This window comes from Spermophilus citellus (assembly GCF_964194105.1).
Source record: "Spermophilus citellus genome assembly, chromosome: 10".
Lineage (NCBI taxonomy): Eukaryota > Metazoa > Chordata > Mammalia > Rodentia > Sciuridae > Spermophilus > Spermophilus citellus.
In genome coordinates this window covers 119,891,981-119,919,517 of record NC_138197.1, presented here as the reverse complement: position 1 = coordinate 119,919,517, position 27,537 = coordinate 119,891,981, and the positions used below count along the sequence as shown (strand labels likewise).

At 34.3% G+C, this 27,537-nt stretch overlaps 1 protein-coding gene across 4 annotated transcripts in view; it reads right to left on the bottom strand.

The window, feature by feature from the left end:
* Window positions 1–406: 406 nt before the first annotated feature.
* Window positions 407–27,537, bottom strand: part of HCFC2 (host cell factor C2) — a 41,144-nt gene continuing 14,013 nt past the window's right edge. The window contains exons 8-17 of one of the 4 annotated variants that reach the window (XM_081310159.1): window positions 24,206–24,373; window positions 23,146–23,198; window positions 18,433–18,607; window positions 15,697–15,900; window positions 14,842–14,915; window positions 12,777–12,914; window positions 9,208–9,393; window positions 8,311–8,596; window positions 4,315–4,431; window positions 1,097–1,123 (exon numbers count right to left, since the gene is read on the bottom strand). In XM_081310159.1, the coding sequence (XP_081166285.1) occupies window positions 4,343–4,431; window positions 8,311–8,596; window positions 9,208–9,393; window positions 12,777–12,914; window positions 14,842–14,915; window positions 15,697–15,900; window positions 18,433–18,607; window positions 23,146–23,198; window positions 24,206–24,373 (1,373 nt within the window). In that variant the 3' untranslated portion in view covers window positions 1,097–1,123; window positions 4,315–4,342. The other 3 variants (XM_081310157.1, XM_081310158.1, XM_081310156.1) reach the window with 3 other exon arrangements.

The window sequence follows — 27,537 nt, the reverse complement described above, 5'->3', positions numbered from 1 at the left end:
GACATGACCCCAGGCCACACAGAACTTACATTGTAATCGGGCAGAATGTTCACAGCAGCATTGTCTATAATAGTAAAAAGTCCAAATCTCCAGAAATAGAAGAGCAGATAAATTGTGAAATAGTCATTGTGGCTATACAGCAGTGAAAACATGAAATAGTTACATGCAATAAACATGGATGGAAGTCTCAAAAAATGCTAGAAAAAAGTCACAGAAGATTACATATAGCATGAATCTATTTACATACAAGCTCAAAAACAGGTAAATCTAAACAACATTTTATTAGGAATACATACATAGATGATAGAGCCACAAATAAAAACATGAGAATTATCAACCAAAAATAACAGAAGAACATTTACCTCATGTGGTGTGAATGGAGGGAGGACAAATGAGTAGGTACACGGTTGAATACTTTAGTGTTATTTCACAATATTTTTTAAGGAAAAAAGTTACAAGATCATTCAATACATACTTTCATCAGCAAAGAAGAAATATCTGATACTTCAGTCCTTGCTTTGCTATGCAATCAACCAATAACAATTATAGAAAAGTAATTGATAATATGAAAAAAAGGAACAGGATAGATTTTTATTTACAGAACTTAACTAGTTCAAAATCCACTGAGATCACAGTACTGCAGTGTTGCTCTTCCAAGTTGCCTCAACCACTGGCGTGTCTCTGGCTAACTGATCTTTGTTCACTTGGTATAATTAATCATATTTATTATATCATTATGTAAAATAAAGCAGATAATGAAATGATAGGTGATGCAAATGCCAAAATAAATTGCCTTCTCTGGACTCTCAAAAGTACAAATTTCCTCTGGCACATTCTCATAATAATGCATGCATGTGGTAAGTATTACAACAATATGGAATGCATATGGCAGCTATTGACTGTTCCTCCAGAAGCATTAAAAACAGATTCCTTGCTGGTCACATAAATGCTGGTCATATAAATGGGCTGGGGATATAGTTCAGCTGGTAGAGTGCTTGCCTTGCATGCATAAGGCCCTGGATTCAATCCCCAGCACCACCACAAAAAAAAAAAAAAAAAAAAGCCAATAGTTTTGCAATTGTTTCTGTGCCAAGATCATCACTGCTGGTGCCATTTTGCAGACCTATAAGATAGTTAAGATATGAGTTCTCCTTATTTAAGGGATTAGCTACAAACTAGTATTTAATTCAGAAATTCTAAAAAAGTAAATAGATCTTGAAACATTTAATCCATCCCCCATACCCAAGTAGGGCAAGCAAACATAATCTTGGTTTAAGGAGTTGGTATGAGGGAGAGACTAAGTCCCACAGAAAGTGGCCAGCCTAAGTAGGGAAGTAGAAAGTGCATTCTCCAGGCCTACACTCCCTAGCTGGGTCGAACACAGGGCTGCCAATCACCAGAAAGTTTCAGGCATAGATATAGCTATTTTAAAAGAAAAAAAAAAAAAAACCAAAAACCTCCTCTGCAGCCAAAAGACCTAGAATCATATTGAAGCTGGAATGGATAATGCCATCAGGGGGTGCTAAACTGCAAGTGGTAGTAGAATGGATTTGGCTGAAGCAGCTAGATCTTCAGAACTGCTCAGACACTCTAACCTGATGTCTTTGTTTTACTGGATAGTATTATGCCTGCAGCTTCTTGTCCTCTTCCTACTATGAAAGAGAAACTAAGAGAAAATGCTTAAATTCTTAGATTCTACTCTGTTTCCTCAAATAAAGGACGAATGGGTAATTCTCTTGGTTGGAGATGGACATTTATTGGACCACAATTTCCTAATGGACAGAGTTGCTGCTCTGAAATGAAAGGTAGTTGCTGCTACCTTTCATTTTGAACCTGTATGTACTCAAATACAAAGGACTCTTCTTGTGCCTTCCTCAATTATATATATATATATGTATGTGTGTGTATGTATATATATATAAGCTGTAGAGGGACATAATATTTTATTTATTTATCTTTTTATGTGGTGCTGAGAATAGAACCCAGGGCCTCACATGTGCTAGGCAAGCACTCTACCACTGACCCACAACCCCAATCCTTGCCTTCCTCATGCTTAGGAATGATACAGCCTTTCACTTCTTGTCTCTAGGTGGTAAGAACATAAGAGAGTGGGTCCACTTCTGTTTTAGCTTCCATATCAGTATGCTACCAATTCCTACATTCTGTACTTTTATCTTAGGAGGTTATATGTAAACACCTAACATCTCCAGAAATACTTTTGTTTTGTTTTGTTTTGGTGGTGTTGGGGATTGAACCCAGGGTCTTATGCATGCAAGGCAAGCACTCTACCAACTGAGTTATATCCCCAGTCCTCCAGAAACTTTGTAAAGGACTATTGAACCAGCAAAGTAAACTCAGCATATAAGGAATACTCCTGTTAAGCCCTTCTAGTCTCATACCTATGACTCCCTAGCCTTCTCTCTATCCAAGAACATGGGCTTCACAATCCTGTATTTGATTTGAGGCACTAGCAGAAGTAGCAGTCAGATTTTGAATTTAACAACCTTTAAGTAGCAGCCCTTTACTCAATTTATCTTATATAAAATAAAATAATCTCATGCTCAGTTTCAGATGATCCTTGCTGAGATTAATAGGCCCATAAGAGGACATTGTCTTAATTTAGTTCTATAGAGGGCAGGATAGAAGAAAATTGACACTGAGAACAAATGGGAATCTATTTGAACAAGAAAGTTGCATCCTAAGCTTTTTATAGCCTTTTCTTTGTTCAGTCTATAGAATTTATTGTTTCACTCCCAGAATGTTATAGTTTATGTTTTTCCAGGCATGATTAAAATAAGTCTTGCTCTGGAGTACAAAAATATATAGGCATATTGTGAACTGAGCTGCTATAAACATTGATGTAGCTGCATTACTACAGTATGCTGATTTTAAGTCCTTTGGGTATAGACCAAGGAGAGGGATAACTGAGTCAAATGGTGATTCCATTCCAAGTTTTCCAAGGAATCTCCATACTACTTTCCAGGTTGGTTGCACCAATTTGCAGTCCCACCAATAATGTATGTGTGTGCCTTTCCCCCACATCCTTGCCAATATTTATTGTTGTCTATATTCTTGATAACTGCCATTCTGACTGGCGTGAGATGATTTGCATTTCTCTAATTACTTTTTCCCATATTTGTTCATCGAAAGTATATCTTCTTCTGAGAAGTGTCTGTTCAGCTCCTTAGCCCATTTATTGATTGGGTTGTTGTTTTTTTTGGTGTTAAGTTTTCTGAGTTCTTTATATATCCTGGAGATTAGTGCCCTATCTGACATGTGTGCACATATGGTGCAACGCTACATCATGTACAACCAGAGAAATGAAAAGTTGTGCTGTAATTGTGTAAAATGAATCAAAATGCATTCTGCTGCCATATATACCTAATTAAAATAAATTAATTAATTTAAAATATATATGTATATAGGCATAGATACTCTCAATGGTAACTGGGAGGCTTGGAAGGGAGGAAAGCCAATGTCATCTTGTTTTCCTGAGAATAACATCCTTTCATCCTATTAGCTTAAGATGACAACAGGGACCTGACTTGAGATAACAAAATCTGAAGCAGTTGTTAACCTTGTGTGTATGTATCCTCCACCAGGTCCCTGTGCTTAAATAGGTAGTTTTGTCTAGTGCCAGAAAAGACACTAACTTTTGACTTTTGACAGATTTTTTTAACTCATATTGATCATACAGTATGAAAAATAAAAATCCACCAATGTCTATAGTCTCATTAAATGCTAAGGTCTCTTCAGATCGAAGACCTCCTCTTAAGATCTCTATTAAATTCTTTATTTATCCCAGAATTTCTCTTGGGAATCTAAGAGTAGGATAGGTAAGACAAGGCTGAAAAGTCTGAATTTCCTTTAGAGACTTACCTGCTAAATTTCTTTCCTTTCAAAGTTTCTTTCCCATTTTGACCCTGACTTGAGAGTGGGAAGTGAGAATATGGAGAGGCATAAAGGTAACAATTTTCTTTACTCATTCATTAAAATATTTAGTACCAGCTAAGTGGCCAAAGGAAAGAGATAGAAACACCTAGTCCCTGCCTTAAAAACCTATCATCTAGGGCTGGGGTTGTACCTCAGTGGCAGAGTGCTTGCCTAGCACGTGTGAGGCACTGAGTTTGATCCTCAGCATCACATTAAAAATAAATAAAATAAAGGTATTGTGTCCATGTATAAGTAAATGTATGAAAAAAAAAAAAAGACCTACCATCTAGCAGAGGGAGGGAGACAATGATAATAAAGGCACAGTTTTTAAATTGCTACGACAAAGGACAGTGGAGCACAAAAAAAGGCAGTTAAATCTACCCGGAGGTGGAGTGTGTTGAAGGCCTCCTCAGGCTGGCAAGGCATGCAGACAGGTGGCCAAGGAAACGTGGACGAAGACAGGAGGAGGTGCATAAAAGACAGAATGTGGCATCATAGCTGTGGAAAATGGAAGTGCCAAGGAGTGCTCAGATGACAAGATTAAGTAGGAAGAAAGAGATCACTAGATTTGGAAATGGGAGATTATTCCCGACCTTTGCCAGAACCATCTCAGTAGGGTAGCAGGTCAGAAGCCTGCTGCTGTGAACTAAAAAGTGTGAAAAGCAAAAAAAAAAAAAAAAAAAAAAAAAAAAGAGTAAACAGGTAAAACAAGGTTAGGCTATTTTTTGCAACAATTAACTTTTTTTTTTAACTTCCAAGCCTATTAGTTAAGCTACAATTAGGATCAAATAGATTTTATGTTTCTATTAAAAAATGACTCCCAACCACAATTCACTAACTTAAAAACAAACTTTTAGACACAGTCCATCTTAATTTAGAGACTGCCTATATTAAGTCAAATGCGTGACATAAACATTTCTATAGATCTACTCTGCCAACACTCGTTTTTCTTTCATGTATTTAAAAATAAATAACATTTGTAAGTGTTTATAGTAGAAAAGGTGCTTTATTTTACATACCATTGGTACATGATACATAAAACTGCCTAAATCAGTTTTAAATACAACAGTTACACCTTAAGTGGTCAAAGACCAGGTCTACTTTGCAACTACTTCATTTGTGATCTGAAGACTTCAATACTAATATTGTTATTAAATACTAATAATCTCTTCATATCCAATGATACAAATGGTGTTCATAAGTGCTGTTATTTTTTAAAATAAAAGTATCTTTAGCTATAGACCATATCTCTAATCAGAACGAATCTTTTCTAATCTATAAGACTTTGAAATAATGAATCAACAATTTCACTCTCCCATAGATAATTATATTTGTGCAACTGAGTTATGGGGCAGAGGTACATAATACATGCGATTAGATTATTTCAATTTTTTAATGCAGATAAAATTGAGTTTATATATACCCTATTTCTGGTTAAATTGCCAAAATAGTTTACTAAACTAAAGTCAATACAATATTTTAGAAAACATAATTGTAAGAGCATGCAACATCAAAAATATTGATACTTATGGGAACCAAAGTTGCAGAGTACAGAAAGAGGACTGTGACACAAAAGCTCATTACATCTGAGTTGTTTACCCAACTGGGAAGCGTAAAGAAAGTAATTTCATCTTATGAAAACATATCTGCCAGGGATGGGGATGTGGCTCAGTGGCAGAGTGCTTGCCTGGCATGTGTGAGGCCCTAGGTTCCATCCCCAGCACTGACGGTTTAAAAAAAAAAAAAAAAAAAGCAAAGAAAGAAAAATATCTACATGATACAGCCACTGTTATACAAAGGGATCTTCACTTAGAAAAATGTGCAAATCACAAGAAGCTAAATGTACTCCTCTCATTATTTGCCAAATTTATTCTTTTCATGAACATACAGCTATCTCTTATTAACTGTTAATATTAAAAGCCATTAGAGATTTTCTAATGGCATCTTTCAGTCACCAATCCCTTATCAGAAAGATAAACTTGACTGGTGCTCAGTATACTAATGTCAAATTAAAAAAACAAACAAAACTGGGCTAATTCTCAAAATAAAAAGATTCATTATTTTAACAAATCCCTTGGTATGAAAAGGCTGCCCTTCCTTCTAAGAAGTAAGTCATATGTTAGAACCACAGGTTCGTATTCACCTCCTGGTCTAACACAACAGAGGCATTTCAGCAAAGTAAAGAAAATTAAATACCAAGTTGATATTAACATGTACACTTAAAGCAAATATTCTACTATTTGCTTTAAATCAACTTATTCCTTGTCATTAAGAGAAGCATTTCAAGATGGAAATTGTTAATGCAAATAATAATGGGTTAAAAGCCAAAGTTTTTCTAATAAAGCAAATAGATAATTAAAATAATTGGGTTTAAGACATATACTTACTATTAAACTTTCCATTCTTATTATTTTTATAACTAAGCACACACACATACACAACAAATCCTAGCACTTAATATGTGCAAAATTGCTTACCATTTATTTTCATTTTAACTTTGGTTAAGTATTTCTTTAGCCTATATCAGACATGTTATGGAAGCTATACAAAGATTACAAACATAATAATGAGGTAAGTTAAAATTCTACTAGTGCAAAAAGCAAATATATGCCAAAAGCAAAGCATATGAATTAAACAAATGCAGAATGAAGCTCTCGCCAAGGAAACTGCTGGGACAACAAACCAGAGAAGCTCCTTGTAAACATTATAAAGTACACATTTAAAGAATCAGGATTCATATAGCCACAAAAAAAAAGGTATTCTAACAACACTATAGTAGTGCATTTATTTTATCTTTTAGAGTTCAGAAACCACTCATTATGTGTCTAACAATTTGCATATTTTCTTCAAAAGAAACTTAGTGAGACACATTAATTACAAATACTGTAGTATAAAAATCCCAGTTCTTTACAAAAATTATATATTAAAATATTCTATACACTTTAAATTAGTAACTGGAACACGCATATATATCAATTCTTCACAATTAAATCCATCTTTGCTGGGGATATTATACACAAAGTGTGAGGACATTGCTACTCAGTCAACCTAAACTGGCATAAGGTTATGTGGTATTAAAAAGATAGACCGGTGCCCTTACAGTTATTGTAGCTCTTAGTGAGAAATATCTTTTCTGCAATTATTGCTCTGTATATATTCATTCCAGATTTGAATAGGCAGTGGAACCACGAAATTCCTAAAATATTTAAAACAAGTTACCTGTAGCAGAGTGTTCATAATGTTCATCTGCATCTTTAAGGTTGTAAAGAACCTGAGTTAGCTGTCTAATGCTTATATTTTCATTGTAAAAAAATTTATACAATTTTGAGGTAAAAATTATGCAAAAATAAAACATCTAGAGCATTTACAAAAATCTTACAAATGTTTAAAACACTATTTCAAAACTTGTGTCCCATTAAGGTGCTTCTTTCTTCTGCAGTAAGAGGACATACACTTTAATTTTGAATTTTAAATTATGAAGATTTTAATTTCAGAAAAAGCAAAGGTAAAACCATTAAGACACATGAACATGTTCAATGTTCAGGGACATACTCTACATCTGATGAAAATACAAAATTTTAGTGCTGAAAGGGGCCTTGAAGGCAAACTCTTTTAATTCTCTCATCTGTAAGTGAGGAAATTAAGGGCCAGGTAAATTAAGTGCTTTAACCAAATGTATATTCAAATACATTGGCCTGGTATGAATCAAGAATACCCATTATTATTTTTTTTAATCTTACCATGATTTTGAAAAATAGAAATTCAAAAGCAGTTTCTGAACTTGCCTTTCTCTCTCTTTAAAATTTTTTAAGCTCTGTGCTAACTATGATTAAAAGAATCAAATGACTACTAACATTAGTATCACAAATATTATCCATAGAAGATAGCTGTTGGAGGATCACCGCTCATAGACAATAAAGTTAGAGGAAGTATTCAATGATAGGTCATTTACAATGCAGCGAACACTTACTAAGTAAGACAGTGAAGTGTACACCAGTCAGTTACTAGAATCATCTCAATAATTCTAGGATGACTGAGTTACATAGCCTTTAAAAAAGGTATTGGGGTATTAAAGCCTTCTAACTTTTATCTTAATTTTATTATTTTTCTTTGTAAAAGAGCTATATGTGTAAGGAAGAATCCATATACTAATTTTCAGAGAGTCTTTGCTTCTTTTCTATTTTTATTTGGATCTAGAATTGAGCAAATACATTTTAAGAACAACTTACAAACTCAAATTCATAACTGCTAGAAATACAGTCTTTTAAATGACAAATCTTCATAACCAGTTACTAATAAATAATTATCATCACAACAGCTTCAGTTAAAAAAAAAAAAAGAAAAAAATTCAATTTAAAGATGCTTTTTTATTGTTACCTTGAAGCCATCGAACTTGTGTAGCTGGTCCATATCCCTTTTCATTCTTTGCTGATATCCTGAACACAATGGCAGGCCTGGATGTATAATCAATATGTGCATTTGCAAGTTGCCCAGCAGTTACTATACATGATGTTTTAAGACCACAATAAATCCTCATGAACACAAGCTGGCTTGGATTATCTTGTATCTGTGCTGTGCGGATAGCCAAGTAGGCTGAATATTCCAAAATATTTCCAGAAGGTGAAGTTGGAGGCTCCCAGGAAAGGTGGATACCTTCAACATTCTAAAAAAAAAAAGAGTGGGGGGAGCAGGTAAAGGTTCTCAAGTTTTCTCTTTTAGTATTTATTATGTTAAGTCTATCTTTAGAACACAAAATGCTTCTTTTTGCTAAAGTAATTGCATTAGATGTTAGATCTCATATTGCTGACTTTTGAAAAGCTACCTTAGTGGGATCTACAATGTTTAATTCATGCCCACTTTTAACAAACATAACAAGCTTTAACAAGCTTTAAATATCTGCCTGTTATACCCTAAAAAGAGGATTTTTCTCTAATGCAGATCTTTTCTTCTCTAAGGAAGAGAATAACTTACAATAAAATACAATCCAATTTCATATGTTCTATTAAAATTCTCCAGCATGAACTTTGGGATACATAACAATATGAACAAAGCAGATTTCCCTGCTTCTCTATGATTTGGATGTTTATAATTCTGCTTGAGATTTTGGTAATTAAAATACCATGAGTGATTAGCAAAGAATATTTTTTAAACTTTTAATCCACCTTTTTTAGATATCTCTGATTTCATTAGATCCTAGCAAAAACTTCTAAAGAGTTTACTTAATATAAGAAGTTTCAAATACTATCACCAACAAGTCTTGACTTGACATCTTACCTTTGAAATTCTGACTGCTGAAGGGGCTCCAGGAAAACCAGGAATACAAGTTTTAAATTCACTGATTTTGCTGAAAGGGCCTATTCCACAACCATTGATTGCAGCAACCCTAAACCTGTATCCAGTGCCTGGAACAAGATCTTGTTTCTTAAGTAAACTGTAGTCAGGTACATCTGCATTTCCTACCTAAAATGTAATATATACAAAAGAAAAAAAAAACAAGCAACAATTAATTTATTATTTAAATTTTTAAATTATTTAATCTTCACTGAACAATAAAACTCTTAAAGTTCCAATTCACATTTATTTCTCTCACTCTAAGCAATAAACCTTCTAATACAGAAGCAACTAATAAGCCCATTAATCAGTGATTATTATTCAGAGAATAAGTATTTTTCCAGTAAGGGTATTCTGCACATAAAATGTATGAAGGTAGAAAAAAAATTACCAACCATTTTATAAAAACAAAGTAACAATTATCCTACCTCCATGCAAACTTCATTTGGAGCAGAATCTCAGGTTTACTGTTTAATAATAGTCTTCCCAAGAACAATACCCTTAGAGCCAGGCACATGCCTGTAATCCCAGTGGCTCCAGATGTTAGAGGCAGGAGGATCACAAGTTCAAAGCCAGCCTCAGCAAAAAGCGAGGCACTAAAAGCAACTGGGTGAGAACCTGTCTCTAAATAAAATACAAAATAGGGCTGGGAGGCTGGGGTTGTGGCTCAGTGTTAGAGCACTTGCCTAGCATGCGTGAGGCACTGGGTTCAATACCCAGCACCACATAAAAATAAACAAACAAAGTTATTGTGTCCATCCACAACTAAAAAATATTAAGAAAAAAAAATAGGGTTGGGCATGTGGCTCAGTGGTTCAATGCCCCTGAGTTCAATCCTCAGTACCAAAAATAAAGAACAACACTCTTAGAGACAGGCAAGCAAGTTTGATAGAAAAGGAGAGATCAACACATAGTATAGTGAATTTTAAAAATTTATGTCCAGGACACTGAATAAATGTTAAATAATTAGATTACATATTCTAAGAAGTTAAATCTTAACATTTATTACTTTCAACTTTTATACATTATCCTTAAACCCTCACAATCTCCCTGTGGGCCAGGGCTGCCAATGTATCATAGATGAGGAAGCCGAGTCTCAAGAGGTTAAATAAGTGACCTGCCCTAGTTCGTACTGCTGAGTGCTGGAGCTAGTGAGTCAAAACCAAGTTCCTGGCTCTAAATTTTATGTTATTTCACTTATTTTCTTTCTTTTTTTGTACCAGTGATTGAACTTAGGGGCGCTCAATCACTGAACCACTTCCCCAGCCCTTTTTTTATTTTTTGAGACAGGGCCTCAGTAAGTTGCTGAGGCTGGCTTTGAACTTGTGATCTTCCTGCCTCAGTCTCCTGAGCTGCCAGGATTACAGATGTGTGTCACCATGCCTCACTATGCTCTTTACTTCTTTTAGGAAAAATCAGGCAGCTAATCAGCCCTTATATGGATATGTCCTTATATATAACAGTCAACTGCAGCCAGAAATTTCATTAAGCATAATACTAACAAATTATTAACCAGAATTTATTCTTGTCAATATTGGAAAAATTCATTGTGAAAAAGAGGGACATCAAGAGTAATATTAGAGAAATTCAAATATAAGTAATATATATAGTAAATGATATACAAGTTGGGTATCACTTGTATGTGATACAAGTGATCATATACTTGGATTTTGGATGGGTATCCCTCATCCAAAATTCTTGGTACAAGAAGCATTTGAGGTGGGGGGGGCTGGGGTTATAGCTCAGCGGAAGAGTGTTTGTTTCACACATGTGAGGCACTGGGTTCGATCCTCAGCACCACATAAAAATAAATAAAATAAAATAAAGATATTGTATCCATCTTAAAAAAAAAAAAGGAAGCATTTCAGATCTCAGGGTTTTTTTTAGGTTCTGGAATATCAGCATACACATGAGATTTCTTAGGGATAAGACCTAAGCTAAACACAAAATTTATTTATGTTTCATGTATACTGTTGGGAGTTGCCCTGGCTCCAAAGACTAACTTCCCCGTCCCCCAAGAAGAGCCATGCAATGGTGAGCCCTGCTGGCTCACATGATCCCTACCCACCAGTCAGAGCCCTACTGGCTCACCTGATCCTACCCACGAATCAGACTAGCCCTGCTGGCTCACCTGATCCTTACCCTCCAATCAAAAAGCACCCCATGCCAACTGTCAAACCACCCCTGGCTCTATAAATATGCAGAGCTGTTCCCCAATAAATGGGCATTTGCTCTGTTCATCGACAAGCCTTGTTCGTTCTTTCATATACCTTATACAAATCACCTAAAGATAAGTTAGTATGCCTTCATTTTTATTGTGGCTTGTCACATGAGGAAAGATGGATTATTCCACTTATGGCAGCATGTTGACACTCAAAAAAGTTCTGGCTTTTAAGCATTTAGGATTTTGGATTTTTAAACTTACTATCTCCTTTTGGGAAGATCTAAAAATTTAAAGTAAATATCTATTTCCTTGACAATCCCCTCTCAGAAATTCTCCATCTAAAAAAAATTAGTCCAACACTCTTTAGAACTGTTATCTATTTAATTAATTCTTAGAAGGTTAATAATGTTTCAATTAATGTATCTATAAGGGGGTCAGACTCAATGGAAAAGCATTCAATAGCATATTGGGGCTTTTACACTTTTTAAAATGTAAAATCAGGAACAAAAAAAAATCTCTCAATAAGAAAGAATGTTTCATTCTTTTTTTTTTTTTTTTTTTTTTTTTTTTTTGTGTGTGTGTGTGTGTGCATGAGGTACTGGGGACTGGACCCAGGGCCTTGTTCATGTGAAGCAAGCACTCTACCAACTGAGCTATATCCCCAGCCCTCTCTCTTTTTTTTTTTTAAAGACTGAACCCAAGAGTGCTTTACAACTGAGCAATAACCCCTGTCCTTTTTATTTTTTCTTTTGAGACAGCATCTCACTAAATTGTTTAAGCTGACCTCAAACTTGCAAACCTCCTGCCTCAGCCTCCTGAATCAATGGGACAACATTCCATTCTCTAAACATAGAGAGTAACAAAATGGGAGACATTTCAAAATAATCCTCATTTTTTAGCTGGCCAGAATAGATTTTTTATGATGTGAAGTCCAGCTTAGTGATAAAGAGTTTTTAAATGACATGTTTGCTATATATTCTATTAAAAGAGCCTTAATAAACTGGGCATGGTGGCACATGCCTGTAATCCCAGCAGCTCAGGAGGCTGAGACAGGAGGATCGTGAGTTCAAAGCCAGCCTCAGCAAAAGTGAGGCACTAAGCAACTCAGTGAGACCTTGACTCTAAATAAAATACAAAATTGAGCTGGGGATATGGCTCAGTAGTTGAGTGCCCCTGAGTTCAATCCCCAGTACCAAAAAAAAAAAGAAAAAAAAAGAAAAGAAAAAAAAGAGCCTTAACAAAGAATATAAAATGACTAAGTATACACAACACTAAATTATAGTGACATGAATAAGATTCATAAAAATAATCTCACTCTCAAGGTTTATAAGAAAATATATCAAGTTACCTTGGAGATGTTTTGCTTCCCTTTTGGCAGCAAATAAAACTGGTTCACCAAAGCTGTATTATTTTTAAAAATTCCCACATCACACCACTGTCGTTCTCCTGCTTTCACTGTGGCCACTGGATTTGAAGGAGACTCTTTCTAATGTTAGAGAAAGAAAGATTTATGAAGATTCTTACTGAGCATATAAGAAAGTTCAAGATTTAATAAATCCATGCAGTGATCTACAAATACAAGTAGGTATACGGGTAAACACCACAACATTAATAGCTTATAAGTAAATAAAGTCTTAACAGATTAGGTCAACTGACAGTGAAAAGGGGACACCAATTAAAACACAGGAGTGACAGGCATTCTCAAACTCAGTAGCTCTGTACTATCAACCTGGCTAGAGTTAGCATGCTTCACAATCAGTGATATGTTAAAATTCCAGCTGTTTTATACAACATTGTCATTTCAGAGACCCTCTCCGAAAAATGTAATCCCGCTAGTGAAACATTACACTTGCTCCAAGGGGAGCAAATAAAGAAAAATTCATTCCAAGCTGGCTTTTTACTAGATTCAAAACAACTAGCAAAAATTCAGTGATCTTTGCACTTGAAATACCTGTGATTCTCCAAACCTAAAAGGAGAAAAAATGTTCAAAACTAAAATGCGATTTGAATACATTTTAGTATATACTACAGAGAAGGAGATTTAACAGTTTTAAATGTTTTACCCTGCTTTAAAAACAAATAAATTTCCTCTACCTTAAGCTACTTTTAGTGGTAAGTGAATTATACTTATCCCTGGAACTAACCTTTTTAAGCCATCTTCTTATAAATGAGACACTGTTTCCAGAAGCTCAAAACAAATGTGCACTTCAGTTATTTATTTCTGTCTTAAATATATAACAGCAGAGGTACATGCTTATCATTCACATTTTTTGTTATTTAGGCTATCACACATGACAAAGTGAACTAACTAGAAGAATCTTTAAGGTTAGAGAAAAAAGGAATAGCTTTAAACTTGTCTTCATTTTTTTTAAAGTTGTAAAAATTCTCTTTAACAACTTTATAAAACAACTGGCTCCAGCTGAAATAACCAGTACAATTCTGGCTGATGCATTGCAGAACAGATTCAAAAGAAGAAAGTTCATTTTAACAATCCTTTCTTGAAAAGAATCTAAGAACACTAGGACTTAACATTCTGGAAATATGAAAGCTGATTAAGGTAAATATATGGTCGCAATCCAAAAAATTGAAAGCAAATTAAAACCACACACAATTCTTAGAAGATTCCAAAAGGTAAATCTTATTTAAAACAACAACAACAACAACAACAACAACAAAAAACCTCTTGCTGAAAATAAAGCTGAAATGACTCATCATAAAAAAACTAAAAAATATATATGCATATATGTATTATCCTTATATACATATCTAATTAAGACAACCTTGGTGTATTTGTGAGGCACTTTCCTAGAATTTTAAGTTTGGTGCCATGCAGATTAACTTTGGCCTTTGCCAGAGATTACTGGGTTGTCCTACGTGTATGTCAATCCAACACTGCAGTAGTCTATTGTGCTCCTAGAAATATAGCCAAGTACTTTTTGTTCCATAACATAACTATCGTTAAACCATTAATGTAATTTACATATCACACCACATATACATATGTGTGTAAACACTCACGTATTTCTGATTTAAAAAGTAATGTTTCTTTACAGAAAAATATAGAAAGCATAAAGAGAAGAAAGTAAAAATAATCCGTGGTGGCCCCACAAATAGAATCATGTAGCATTTTAGTGGGCAACTGTGTAGGTACATGTGAGAGTGTGAACTTATGTATTATGTGTGTTTTTTATTAAAATTGTGACCACAGCATATGTATTATCATTTTAGCAAGCTTTTTCCATTAAACATTAGGAACATTATCATATTCAACAACTTATTTCTAAATTTATTATCAATTCATTACTAACTAAGACATAAGGACCTTTTCATGAATTTACTTAGAAGTTGCTCAGCATTTAAAAAGCAACAATAATCATTTGAAAACATGCATTGTCACCAAGTAATTTACTTACAGCAAATGGCATGGGTACAGCATGCATCTCTACTCGGCTAATCTTAGTTGCAGGCAGAGCACATGTTTCATCAACTAAAAATTAAACAATTAATCAATTAAGATTTATATAATTACTTGGACACATGAAAATATAACTTGTAAGTAGGCAGGCATTTAATACCATAGGACTGTACAGTTAAAAATGGTAAAGATGGTAAATTTTATGTTATGTGTATTTTTCAATTTAAAAAACTGGGAAAAAAAGGAGAGGGAGAAAATCATGGTAATTAGAAATATGAACTCTTTTTTATTTATTTTTGTAAAATTTTAGTTGTAGATGGACACAATACTTTTATTTTATTTATTTATTTTATGTGGTGCTGAGGAGCGAACCCAGTGCCTCATACATGTGAGGCAAGTGCTCTACCATTAAGCTACAACCCCAGCCCAGAAATATGAACTTGCATTCAAATTAATTCATATAGTTCATTCTTATGAGTTTGATAACTAGTTGGAACTCCATAGAATGTATACCAAAGATAAATAAGAATAAGAATTTATAAAATTAGAAATTAATCAAGCTGGAAGAACTGTTAATCCATGTTCTACAACTAATTTTTTATACGGAAAAAGGCTTGCTGGATTTAATCACAGTAGGGAAAATATATTCTGATTATATCTCAGTGTGTGTTAATCTAACTATTTTATGTAAGGCAGCAAAGATTATTTTATATAACATACTTAACTGAAATGCTTTATCTGCTTACATGATTCAATTCAAGATGAAATGCAATTCTCATTTAAGACAAAGAAATCTGATGAATTTATATACATTAAATGGTTCAAAATACAGTATGTGAAACACATTTCAAACCTTCAGATTTGGTACTGAATGTTGTTAGTGAAGTTTCATCTTTAACAACTGCCCCATTTGTACTGGATGATTCAGTTTTAATGGTCTGCTGGGTTACCATAGTTTGTGCGCTGGAAACAGTACTGGACACCGAAGTTTCAGGGGTTACTGTTCTTAAGTCCAGGCAACTACTTAGCACACCTACATTTGCTGAAGTGTGAGGACCTAAGTTTAAAGAGAAAAGATCTATTATTAGTACAGTACCTGGAAATAACTATGTCATACTGTTTTTATCATGTTTTCTGGTACTTTCAATTTTAAAATCATAAACATGAGCCTGCAAATGGCATCAGTATGTTTTGGCCATAAGGCATAAAATGTTCAGAAGAAAAATGCATTCTATCTATAATGGATGTTCAACTTCATAGCTTCCTCTTCCAATTTAAACACTAAACCACTGTTCTTGAACTCCCTATTAAACCATAGGTCAAATGGTTTTGCCTCTTGTGTTATAAAAAAATTCAACTCATCAGGCATGGATTCCATCAATTTATTGTCTTCTCCTGCATCAAACTAGAAATGGTGCCCATCCTCCCTGTCTTCTCTGTCTTCCCTCATATCTTGGGACCTTTGTTCATCAATCATTCCTGTCTTTTCAGGACTTTTAGATTCTTCTTTAGATTTTAATTCTCATTACATAAACATCATTAAGTCTCTCAAGCAAGCAAACCCACATCTTCCTTTACCCAGAGTCCCCTCCTGTTTTTATTTCCCCTCACTAATTTTCTTCAGAGCAATTTCCATATCCTTGATCTCCCCAAATTTTGTTTTCTAGCATACTACTCTAATGAAACGGTTTTGGCAAATGTCAATGATTGCTATGGAATACTTTTCAGTATTCATTTACTTGATCTTTCTGTAGTGTTAACAATGCTGAACATATATTCATTTGAAAATATATTTCTATGGCTCATTCATTCGTTCTACAATACTAAAGGTCTGTAATCTATCAGACATTGTGCTTATTTGCAAAGCAGGCAGGATTCATGCCCCATGAGCTCTCTCATATGATAGAGACATTCATACACAAAAAGGCACAAACTGTGATGTCTGAAGAAAAGGCACATACCAGTATTTTGTCTTTTCCTACCCCTCTAAGCCCCCCAGCTTCTCAACCTCTTCAGTTAGTTTTTCTTCTTCAAATGATGCCTTATATTCTCATGTTGCTCAGCTGCCTTTTCCCCCTCCCTTTGCATATTTTCCCTGTGCTTTAAAAACCATCATGAATCATTCACTTCCCAAATATATATGTTCCAGGCACTGTACCAGTGGCTGGGAATCTAATAGTGAACAAGTTAACAAGGTCCTTGCTCTTGTGGAACTTATATTTTAGATACTTTTTAAACTTCTAAATGTATATTTCCAGCTGAGGACTCTCTCTTAGACTCCAGATCTAAGTATACAATTTCCCATTAAAAATCTTCACCAATATATTTCTCGTGTTCCTCAAAGACAGTTGAACCTTTCCCCAAATCTGTTCTTGCTCTGATACTTTCTACCTTGACAAAGAGAAGCATTATCCATTCTGATGGTCGACTTTATATTCAACTCACTTTTATTTGTCATATCCACTCACTTGTCAATTTTAATAAACACAACTTTCTAAAAGTCTCTTCAATGATATATTTTCCCTACTCCATCCCATGTACTGCTTTAGTCTCTATGTACCTCCCAGTTCTGACAGAACCCTACCGAGTCTCCTAACCATTTCCTACCTATTTCTTCCTGATGGTAAGATTAGATAGCTTATTAAAAAATGAAATATATTCCTCCTTCACTTTCTGAAACACTCTTCAGCAGCTACTCTAAACTGCAGAGAAAAAGTCAACTGGGGAGTCTATGACACATATGAGTATAAACAATGTGCCAGGCACTGTCGCACAACAAATCTGGTTTCACCACTTGCCAAAAATTAAACTATTTAAAAAAAAAATTAAACTATTTAAACTTATCCAAATTATAGGAAATTATCTTCCTTGAATATTTTTAATCTAACATAGACCTATAAAGATAAACAGAGATAAAAGGAATATTCATCTTGTTAAATTCGAGTAAGTGAAGAATAATTAGATTTATATCAGCTTTCAAATTTTTTTTTTTACAAATTAAAAAATAATCACGTTTCTATGTGAGAGATATATCAGAATGAGATTTATAAAATAATTTCAGGTACTGAAATTAGAAGAAATGCTTAATGTAAATAGCATCAGCATATGCAAATAAAATTATCACCAAGTTATAAGCTCTCATGAATGCAATGGGCTAATCAATAGTTCTTATAACTGAGCTAACTTTCTGAGGATAATCCAGTTATTTGCCAAACAAATATTTACTAAGTGACTACTATATTTACCAAGCACAGATCTAGGTGCTGGAGAAATACAAGTGAACAAAATGGACAAAATCCCTGCCTAAAATAAATAATTTCAGGGCTAAGAAAATAAAATAAGTAAAGGAATAATGACACTGAACACTAACATCAAATGTTATCCAAGAACTTTCATATACCCATAACAAGTCATTACTATTCAGGTAAGGGCCTAGTTGGTATTCTGACCTTACTCTAACTAGGTGCAATATGGTAAATATTTTGAGGAAAATTGTTTAAACCACATAACATTTAGTTTTTCAATGACTCTAAAACTCCCTACCATATTATAAAAAGGTTTAGTTTTATTCAAAATGTCATCTTTATACCTTCATTTTTCCTTAGCATATCCACCATACAACTATTATGATTAGAAGCATTAGATGCCAAAGAAGAATATAAAATGGCATTAGAATCTGTTGCTTTGAAATCTTGTTTGTTTTTCATTGCAGTTCCTCTCATGGCTGAATGCTCCACTTTTGTACTGTTTACTGTGTCACTGATCTACAAGAAATAAAATAGTTTACTGTAGCAAGCAATGTTCAGTGAACAGAAATACATGTAAAAAAAACAAGCAAATTAATTCACAAGAAAATGATTTTGAAAAGATGTTTATCAAAATATAAAACATTTTAAAACTATATTATTAATTTCTATATAGACTTATTCTCTAAATTTTTAAGAAAATAATTTATTTTCACTTAATCTCCATCTCAAAAGATTAGTTTTTGATTTTGTTTTCGTGGCAATGGGGACTGAATTCAGGGCACTCTCAATACTGAGCTTTACATCTCCAGCCCTTTTTCTTCTTTAAGACAGAGTCTCCTAAAGTTGCTAAGGCTAACCTTGAACTTGCAATCCACCTGTCTCAGAGTAGCTAGGATTGCAGGCGTGCACCACTGTGCCCAGCAACAGACCATTTTTGAAGGGGAAATGAAGGGAGATTTGATTGATTGATTGAGTGCTTGATTGCTTGCTTGTCAGGGGCACTCAACCACTGAGCCAAACCTCCAGTCCTATTTTTTTGTATTTTATTTAGAGACAGGGTCTCACTGAGTTGCTAAGCGCCTTGCCATTGCTGAAGCTAGTTTTGAACTCACAATCCTCCTAACTCAGCCTCCTGAGCCAGATTACATACACGTGCCATTGAGCCTGGCAAGGAAGGATATATTTTAAGGGAATTTATTTATTTATTTATTTACTGAGACAGGGTTTCACTATATAAGGCTGGCCATGAGTTCCTAGATTCAAGCAATCCTCCTGCCTTAACCTACAGTGAAGGTGAGACTTTGGGCATGTGCCACCATACCCAGCTTAAAATCAACATTTTAAATTCTCTATCCAATTTTTAAATATATTCAACCACCTTTTTCATTTCTAAAAGTCTGATCTTATTCTTCATTTCTTTTATAAGCCTTTATTCTTGCTTCAAAAATGTAATGCCTTCCCTAATCTCTTTTCAAGAGTTATGCCTTTTTAAAAGATTTGGAGTTTTATTCTGGTAGTTAGTATTACAAATAAATACTTCTGTAACAAGGGAAAGAAAATGAAAACTATTGAGTTTAACAGTCTGTTCAAATTTTTTTTAACAAAGGTCAGCATGTAGATTAAAGATTTGATGACTCCTGAAAGTAAAATCTGTTCTATGGAAACTTCAAGCAAATGAATTATTCTTAATGATTGAGTTTTCCATATAAAAAAATTAACACATATCAGCATTTTTACCATTAAGCATTTTAGATAGGAATCTTCCTAATGAAACTGTCTTTGCCTTCTTAAATACACTATAATGAACACATTTAAAACTTTTTCAGTAATTACGTAACAATACCTATTGGTCTACTAAACCATAAAAGAGACCTGGCTTTGTTCAAATACACCAGTATTGCTGCTCTATTTCAGTAATGGTTTTTGTTATACCTTTATTATCAATGCTTATAATTTCTTAAGATTCTAAGATCCCAGTCTAGGGCTATACCTCAGTGGTAGAGCACTTGCCTAGCATGTGTGAGGCACTGGGTTTGAGTCTCAGCACTACATATAAATAAATAAAATAAAGGTCCATTGGCAACTAGAAAAAAATATATTAAAAAATAATAAAAGATTCTTAAGATCCCTAGAATTGCCCTTAACTGGTGGTGATGGTACATTCTTAATAAATGATGAGGGTAACAACAATAATTGTACCAGGCATTGTGTTTCTTATTTATAAACTCTGTATTTCACTTAATTGTCACAAGAATTTTGTAAATTGAATAATGTACTCTGTTGTATAAAGAAAACTGAAACTCACAGACTTTATGTAATCTGAGATCTACAGTCAGGAAACCAAGAAGTAGCACAGCTAGAATTTATTTAATTCCAAAGTCTCTGTTATGGTGTCTCTAATACGCTCTTTACTTAAAATTCAAACAGTCTAACTACAATTATGTAAAATAAAATATCATAAGAGTTTTGGTTAAATCTGATAGATTAAATACATTTATTTCAGTATAATCCTCCAAAAACTCAATTCAAATACTTAGAAATGAAATATAAAAGTATAAATACATAAGGAATAAGAGTATGGTAAGGGAGACGATTGTAGGTAAGATATAAAGTAGAAAAAGCTAGACACTAAGAGCCTAAAGGGAAAAAGTCATTAAGATGCAAACCTGTGCTGCAGGACCCAGGAAGGTATCAGGTCTAAAAAGGCAGAAGTTAGAAGCAAGCCAGGGAAGGAACCCTGGAGGCCTGTCACAAGGCAGCCTGTGCGCATACTGCTGAAGACCAGCTAGGTTGTCTCTGCATACTAAGCCAGAAGAATTCCTCTCTCCCATTCTAACTGAAGAGGGGAAGTAAGCAGGCAGGTTGATATGTGAGGCTCTAGTGTCCCTCAAATAAGGGTGGTGGTGACCCTTTAAGCAGTCATGCTAAAAATGGGAATTAAGTGTAAGTTCACCTGTAGAACAGAGAGACCTACTGCCCCATTCCCATTCCTTTACTTCGCTCCTAAAATACTGATAACCAGACTTAGAACCCCCAGGCAAGAAGCTAGAGAATATTTGTGAATTCCCACCCAATTACCCTTAGTAGCAGACCTTATTAAGGTCTAATAATCAATAAGCATGCATAGAGTCTCCAATCTATTCTTTCATAAGAATAGAACATAAGAGGACAGCCAAACTCACAGACCATTTAATGACAACCTCTAATGAAAGCCTAAATTTTAAAAATATAAGGAAACTGAGGGCTGGGGCTATAGCTCAGTTGGTAGAGTGCTTGCCTCGAATATACAAGGCCCTGGGTTTAATCCCCAACATCAAAAAAAAAAAAAAAAAAAAAGACACTTGAACAAAAAGAAATATTGCAGAGCAGAATAAAACTCCAAATCTTTTTAAAAGGCATAATTCTTGAAGAGATTAGGGAAGCCATTACATTTATGAAGCAAGAATAAAGTGCTTATAAAATAAATAAAGACCATGCTTTTAGAAATTAAAAATGAGGTTGAATATATTTAAAAATTGGATAGAAAATTTAAAATATAAAATGAAAGTTTTCAGAAAGTAGAAAAAGAGATTAACAGTAAAATTAGAGGACCAGTTCAGGAAGCCCATTGTTCAACAGGAATTTTAACAAATTTTTAAAAATTAACAAAGCATTAGAGGAAAGAAATAATCAGTAATGAAAGCCTTGAGTTTCCATAACAGTGGGGCCCACTAAGTGCACAGCATATCTCAAATGAAGACACATACCCTAAAGCATCATAGGTAAAATTTCTGAAAACAGGATAAAATTAGGTCATATATTAAAGATTAGGAAGCCAGGTGATAACAGCAACAGTGAATGCTAAAAACGGGAAGGGGGCAGGGGATATGTCTTTAATTTTCTGAGAGAAGTTTCCAGTATAGAATTCTTTTTTTTTTTTTTTTTAGTATTTTTTAGTTGTCAATCGATGTTTATTTTATTTATTTATATATGGTGCTGAGAATTGAAACCCAGCACCTCACACACGCTAGGCAAGTGCTCTACCACTGAGCCACAATGCCAGCCCCTCCAGTATAGAATTCTATAGCCCAACTCAACTATCAGTAAAATGTGAAGAGAATAAAGAAATTTCTGGATGCACAAGGTCTCACAATGTATACCTTTCATAAGTCATTACTCAAGAAACTACTGGAGAGAATACTGCAACAAACCAAGAGAAAACACCAGAAAAGAGGAACAAGATCAGGAAGCATGGATCCTAGCATAGGAAAAAGACACTATGATACTGATAATTATGATGGTGACATTCACAGGTAAGTTATAAAAGTGCTTTGAGTATTGTTCCTTTCTTATTCAATTGTTTTTCCTGGTGTTAACTGCCTCACTTTATTTATTTTATTTCTTTATTTACTAATTATAAAGTGCTTCATGGAAGCTAATGAATAGCTTACCAAAATTCATTAGTATTTTGCAAATTGTTATCTATACCAGGAGACTCTCTTCATAGAAAATGATGTAGATATAGACATATTTGTTTACTTTTCTTCTTGCCTATCATTAATTCATACTCAAAATCACATACAGAGGTACTCAATTTAGCAACTGATATACTGTGGGGAAAAATATATAATAAAGAATATGTTTATGTACATATTTAAAGGATACCTCTAGAAATGTAGAATACATGTATTTATTATATATAGGAAAGTTCCAAAACAGATCTGTAAATATGAATAGTCTCTGATATTATATAATGAGGGTGACCTTCTCTTAGACAGGGATTCTTAATCCTTAATATCACAACGGTCTGTAAAGCTTTCTTTCTTTCCTTTTTTTGCAGTGTTAGGGGGTACAAGCAAGGGGATTCACATGCTAGGCAGGCACTCTATCAAGGAGCTACACCTCCAAGCTCTGAAGCTTTCTTTAAAAACAGAGCTGTCCAGGCATCTCAGAGATAATTCTGATGTGTACCAGGGTTGAGGATCCCTATTCTAAAGTAATGCACTAAAAATCTTAATAAAAATTGGGACTTTAACAATAAACATTCAATTGCCATCATAAATGTGTTAACTTACACTGTTCGGAAGGATGCTATTACTGCCTTGTCTGTGAGGGTCCACTCTGCCTCCTGTGGGAATGACAAAGTTCAGACTGATATGCTCTTGATGAATATCAGTAAAACATATTATTAAAATATTCTTTAAAGTTATATATTAAAGATTTTTTAAATAGCACTCTCTCAAAATTTATCTGTTTTCTTAATAGTTTAACAGCTAACTGAAACTCTTTCTGGAAGACTGTGTAAAAAAAAATTTGCTTTTACTTTCCAAGTGCCTAATTAAAAATACATTTGAAAAAGGTGAAACAGCCAGGCACGGTGGCGCATACCTGTAATCCCAATGACTTGGGAGGCTGAGACAGGAGGTTCATGAGTTCAAGGCCAGCCTCAGAACTTAGCAAGGCCATAAGCAACTTGGTAAGACCCTGATTCAAAGTAAAAAGGGCTGCAGATCTGGCTTAGTGATTCAATCCCCAGATTTAAAAAAAAAAAAAAAAGAAAGAAAGAAATATTTTTGAAAGCTAATCAAAAACATCTTCTGAACTCAAGAAACATCAATTTTTAAAGTGCATTAAAATTAACTGCAGGAAAAAAAATCTATTCTGCACGTCTGTCCATTCTGCTGCACATAATGGTACAACAGCTAAGTTTCAGACCTGAAACTCAATATATAAACTTAACATTGGATCATAAAAAAAAAATTTAATATCTTTATTTATTTTTATGTGGTGCTGAGGAGCAAACGCAGTGCCTCACTCGTGCGAGGCAGGCGCTCTACCACTAAACTATAGCCCCAGCCCTGGATCATAAAATTTCTTAAACCAAGCAATTAATACTCTTGCAGTAGATTTTTTTGTATGTGTAGTGCTGGGGAGTGAACCCTGAGGCACTTTACCACTGAGCTACATCCCTAGTCTTTTTAAAATTTTGAGACAGGGTCTCACTATATTGCTCTAAGTTGTGATCCTCCTGCCTCAGTCTCCTAGTCACCAGGATTATAAGGTGCACCACTGAGCCCAGCTGCAGTATACTTTTTAAAGTATACATGGTTTCTATAAGCATGACTTTCATTTTACCTGGCACATTTAATGCTGCTGAAGAATCTGACGGTGCAGCTTGGTAAGGCAAATCTGTATTCAGCTGCAAAAGATAGCCTTCAACGGTAGGTACTTCATCCCATTTGACATGGAAAGAGTTGGTAGTAGCTTTGATCAACTGTACTTGTGATGGTGCTGGTGGTTTCTCTAAAGAATAATATTAATATTACACATTTTAGTTTCAAATTTAGTATCAATAGTTTGCCTTCAAAGTTTATGTGGACTGTAGCTTGGAAAACAAAAACAAGGAACATACCATCTTTTTTAGCAAGAGAGAGAAAATTTACTCATATATACATAGCTATAGTAGATCAGATGAAAGTAGTCTGAGGTTCAGATTCTGTTTAATTTCTTTTTTTAATATTTATTTTTTACTTATAGGGTGACACATATCTTTATTTTATTTATGTGGTGCTGAGAATGGAACCCAGGGCCTCACGCATGCTAGGCGAGTGCTCTATCTCTGAGCTACAATCCCAGCCCCAAGTTTAATTTCTTTTTTAAAAATATTTTTAGTTGTAGATGGACACAACACCTTTATTTTATTTACTTATTTTTATGTGGTGATGAGGATTGAACCCAGTGCCTCATACATTCGAGGTAAGTACTCCATCACTGAGCTACAACCCCGGCCCTATTTGTTTAATTTCTTATACAAATAAATCTACAGGGCTAGGGTTGTGGCTTAGTGGTAGAGTAATGAGGAAGTAAACTAAGAAAAGGGAAAATGTGGGATCCATGAAACAGGGAATCCAGCACAGGTGTGAGGTAAAATATAACTCCAGTAAGACGATAAAGACTCTAGGATGATAGCTGTGCTGGATTTGTAGAGGGCAACCATCCCAGAGTAAGGCAGGAGAACTCTCTTCAGAATGTTGAATTTGAGGGGCTGGGGTTGTGGCTCAGTAGTTGAGCACTCACCAAGCATGTGTGAGGCGCTGGATTCAATCCTCAGAACCACATGAAAATAAATAAATAAAATAAAGGTATTGTGTCCAACTACAACTAAAAAGATAAATAAGTTAAAATGATGAATCTGGTAGAATATCTGATGCATCTAACCATAATGAGAGAAGATTTAACAAATAACAGTACAGATTGAACTAGTGGTACATGCGTACAGATCTAACATGAACAAAACAGACAATTTGCTCCATGGCAAACAGAAAACCATACAAGGAAGATTCAACTATAAATAGTGTTTATACAGTCATAATGTAAATACTGAATACTCATCTAATGAAACTCTGGGGTAGTCATAGTGAAAGATAGGAGGTGGAAAAAGTATAGAAGAGAGGTGACGTATTGTGGGAAGAGATCCTTTAATTTTCATAGTAGTAAGTGGGTATATTACACCAAAACTGGAAAACAAACAAACAAAGTAACAATATATGCATGCAACAGTAGAGATGTGGAAGTAAAGGATCTCATTAAACAGAGTTGAAAACAGATGCTTATAAAAACAAGAAAAAATAGGACTTATTTTTCATGAAAAGTCATATTATGGAGTTCTAGTACTCATTTAAATATGATCCAATGTATAAAGTTTAAAAGTGAAAAAGGCAAGATAAATATCCCCTACCTCCCCCAAAAAGTGATGATAATTTTCTCAGCAAATTATTCAGGCTAAAAACTTCACCCTTAATTCTTCTCTTTCTGTTACCTGCCACACCCAAATTCTGCCCTTATGGCAGTGGCCATGATTACTTTTAGAGGAAATATTGGTGTCTAAAATCTTTGATTAAAAAACTAGCCACTCAGATCCAATGGTTTATATACTTTTAAAGTCACAGATCCCTTAGAGAATATGTTTAAAGTGATATATATTTCCTACAGAGTGAAATTCATCATGTACACATATTTTTTATTATTTTTATTTTTAGTTATAGAGAGACTCAGTATCTTTGTTTATTTATTTTTATGTGGTGCTGAGGATCGAACCCAGTGCTTCACATGTGCAAAGCAAGCACTGTGCCACTGAGCCACAACCCCAGCCCCATGTACACATATTTTTATCCTTGGATTTTGGTTATTAATTCCCAGTTTCAGAGACCACTCAGTATGTTGGAGTTTTCATATTTCTCTCCTGCTTGTTAGGATGGGCTTCTTATGTAGAAATTATTTAGTCTCTAGCTTTGTTGTTCCACTTATTATTTTTTCAACTATCTTAATTTTAACATTAAACTGTTTTATATTACAAAAGTAGTACATGCTACTGTAGAAAAGAGTGATAAGTCAGAAAACTGAACTCAAATCTCACTTCTCAAATAATACTTAAGTGTGTCAACTTGCTAATTTTTTATTTACACACTTAAAAAAACTGGAGTCCAGGTTGGGGCTGTGGCTCAGCAGTAAAGCGCTTGCCTAGTACTTGCAAGGTGCTGGGTTCAATCCTCAGCACCACATAAACATAAATAAATAAAATAAAGTTATTGTGTCCAACTACAACTAAAAAAAAATAAAAAAAAAAAAAAAAACAACTGGGGCTGGGGTTGTGGCTCAGTGGTAGAGTGCTCGCCTAGCATACATGAGGCACTGGGTTCGATCCTCAGCACCACATAAATGTAAAACAAAGATACTATGTCCACCAAAAAAAAAAAAAAAAACTGGAGACTCAGGTATGTTTTATAATTTTCTTTTCCTATAATACCACAAATTACAAAAATTCTAGATCTAATGTCTACACTAATCTGTAGATCTGTTTATTCCATCAATTGTTTGTTTGATATAATTTTAAACTTAGCCTGGTCTAAATTCAACACAGTTTTCTCCATTCAACACAATCTCAGCAAATTATTCAGGCTAAAAATTTCACCCTCAACTTTTCTTTCTGTTACCTGCCACACCCAATTTATCAGCCAGTTCTGTCAACAGAATCCAAAACATATCCTGAGCTTACCCATTCTTCCCCTTCTACACTGTCTCCACTACAGCCTAAGACAGTTGTGATTCCTCCAAGAGCCCCCTAACTTGTCTCCCTGTATACACTTTTGCCCCCACAATTTATTTTTCACACAATTGCCAGTGTCCATTCCCAGGGTACATCCAATCGTATCACGTCTCCTTCAAACTTAAACATACCTTACCATTGTATTTTTAAAACAATTTACAAGTACACAAGAGGCCATGGGTTCAATATCAGTTAACACAAAAATAAATAAATGATAAATGAATCAGTCAATGAATAAATAAACAATTTAAAATCTACCATGGCATTCAAGGACCTTCATGATCTGTCCCATGGTGATCTCTAACTTCCATTATTACAATCTTCTCTTTGTTTAACTGGCTCAAATCTATTCCCAAATATG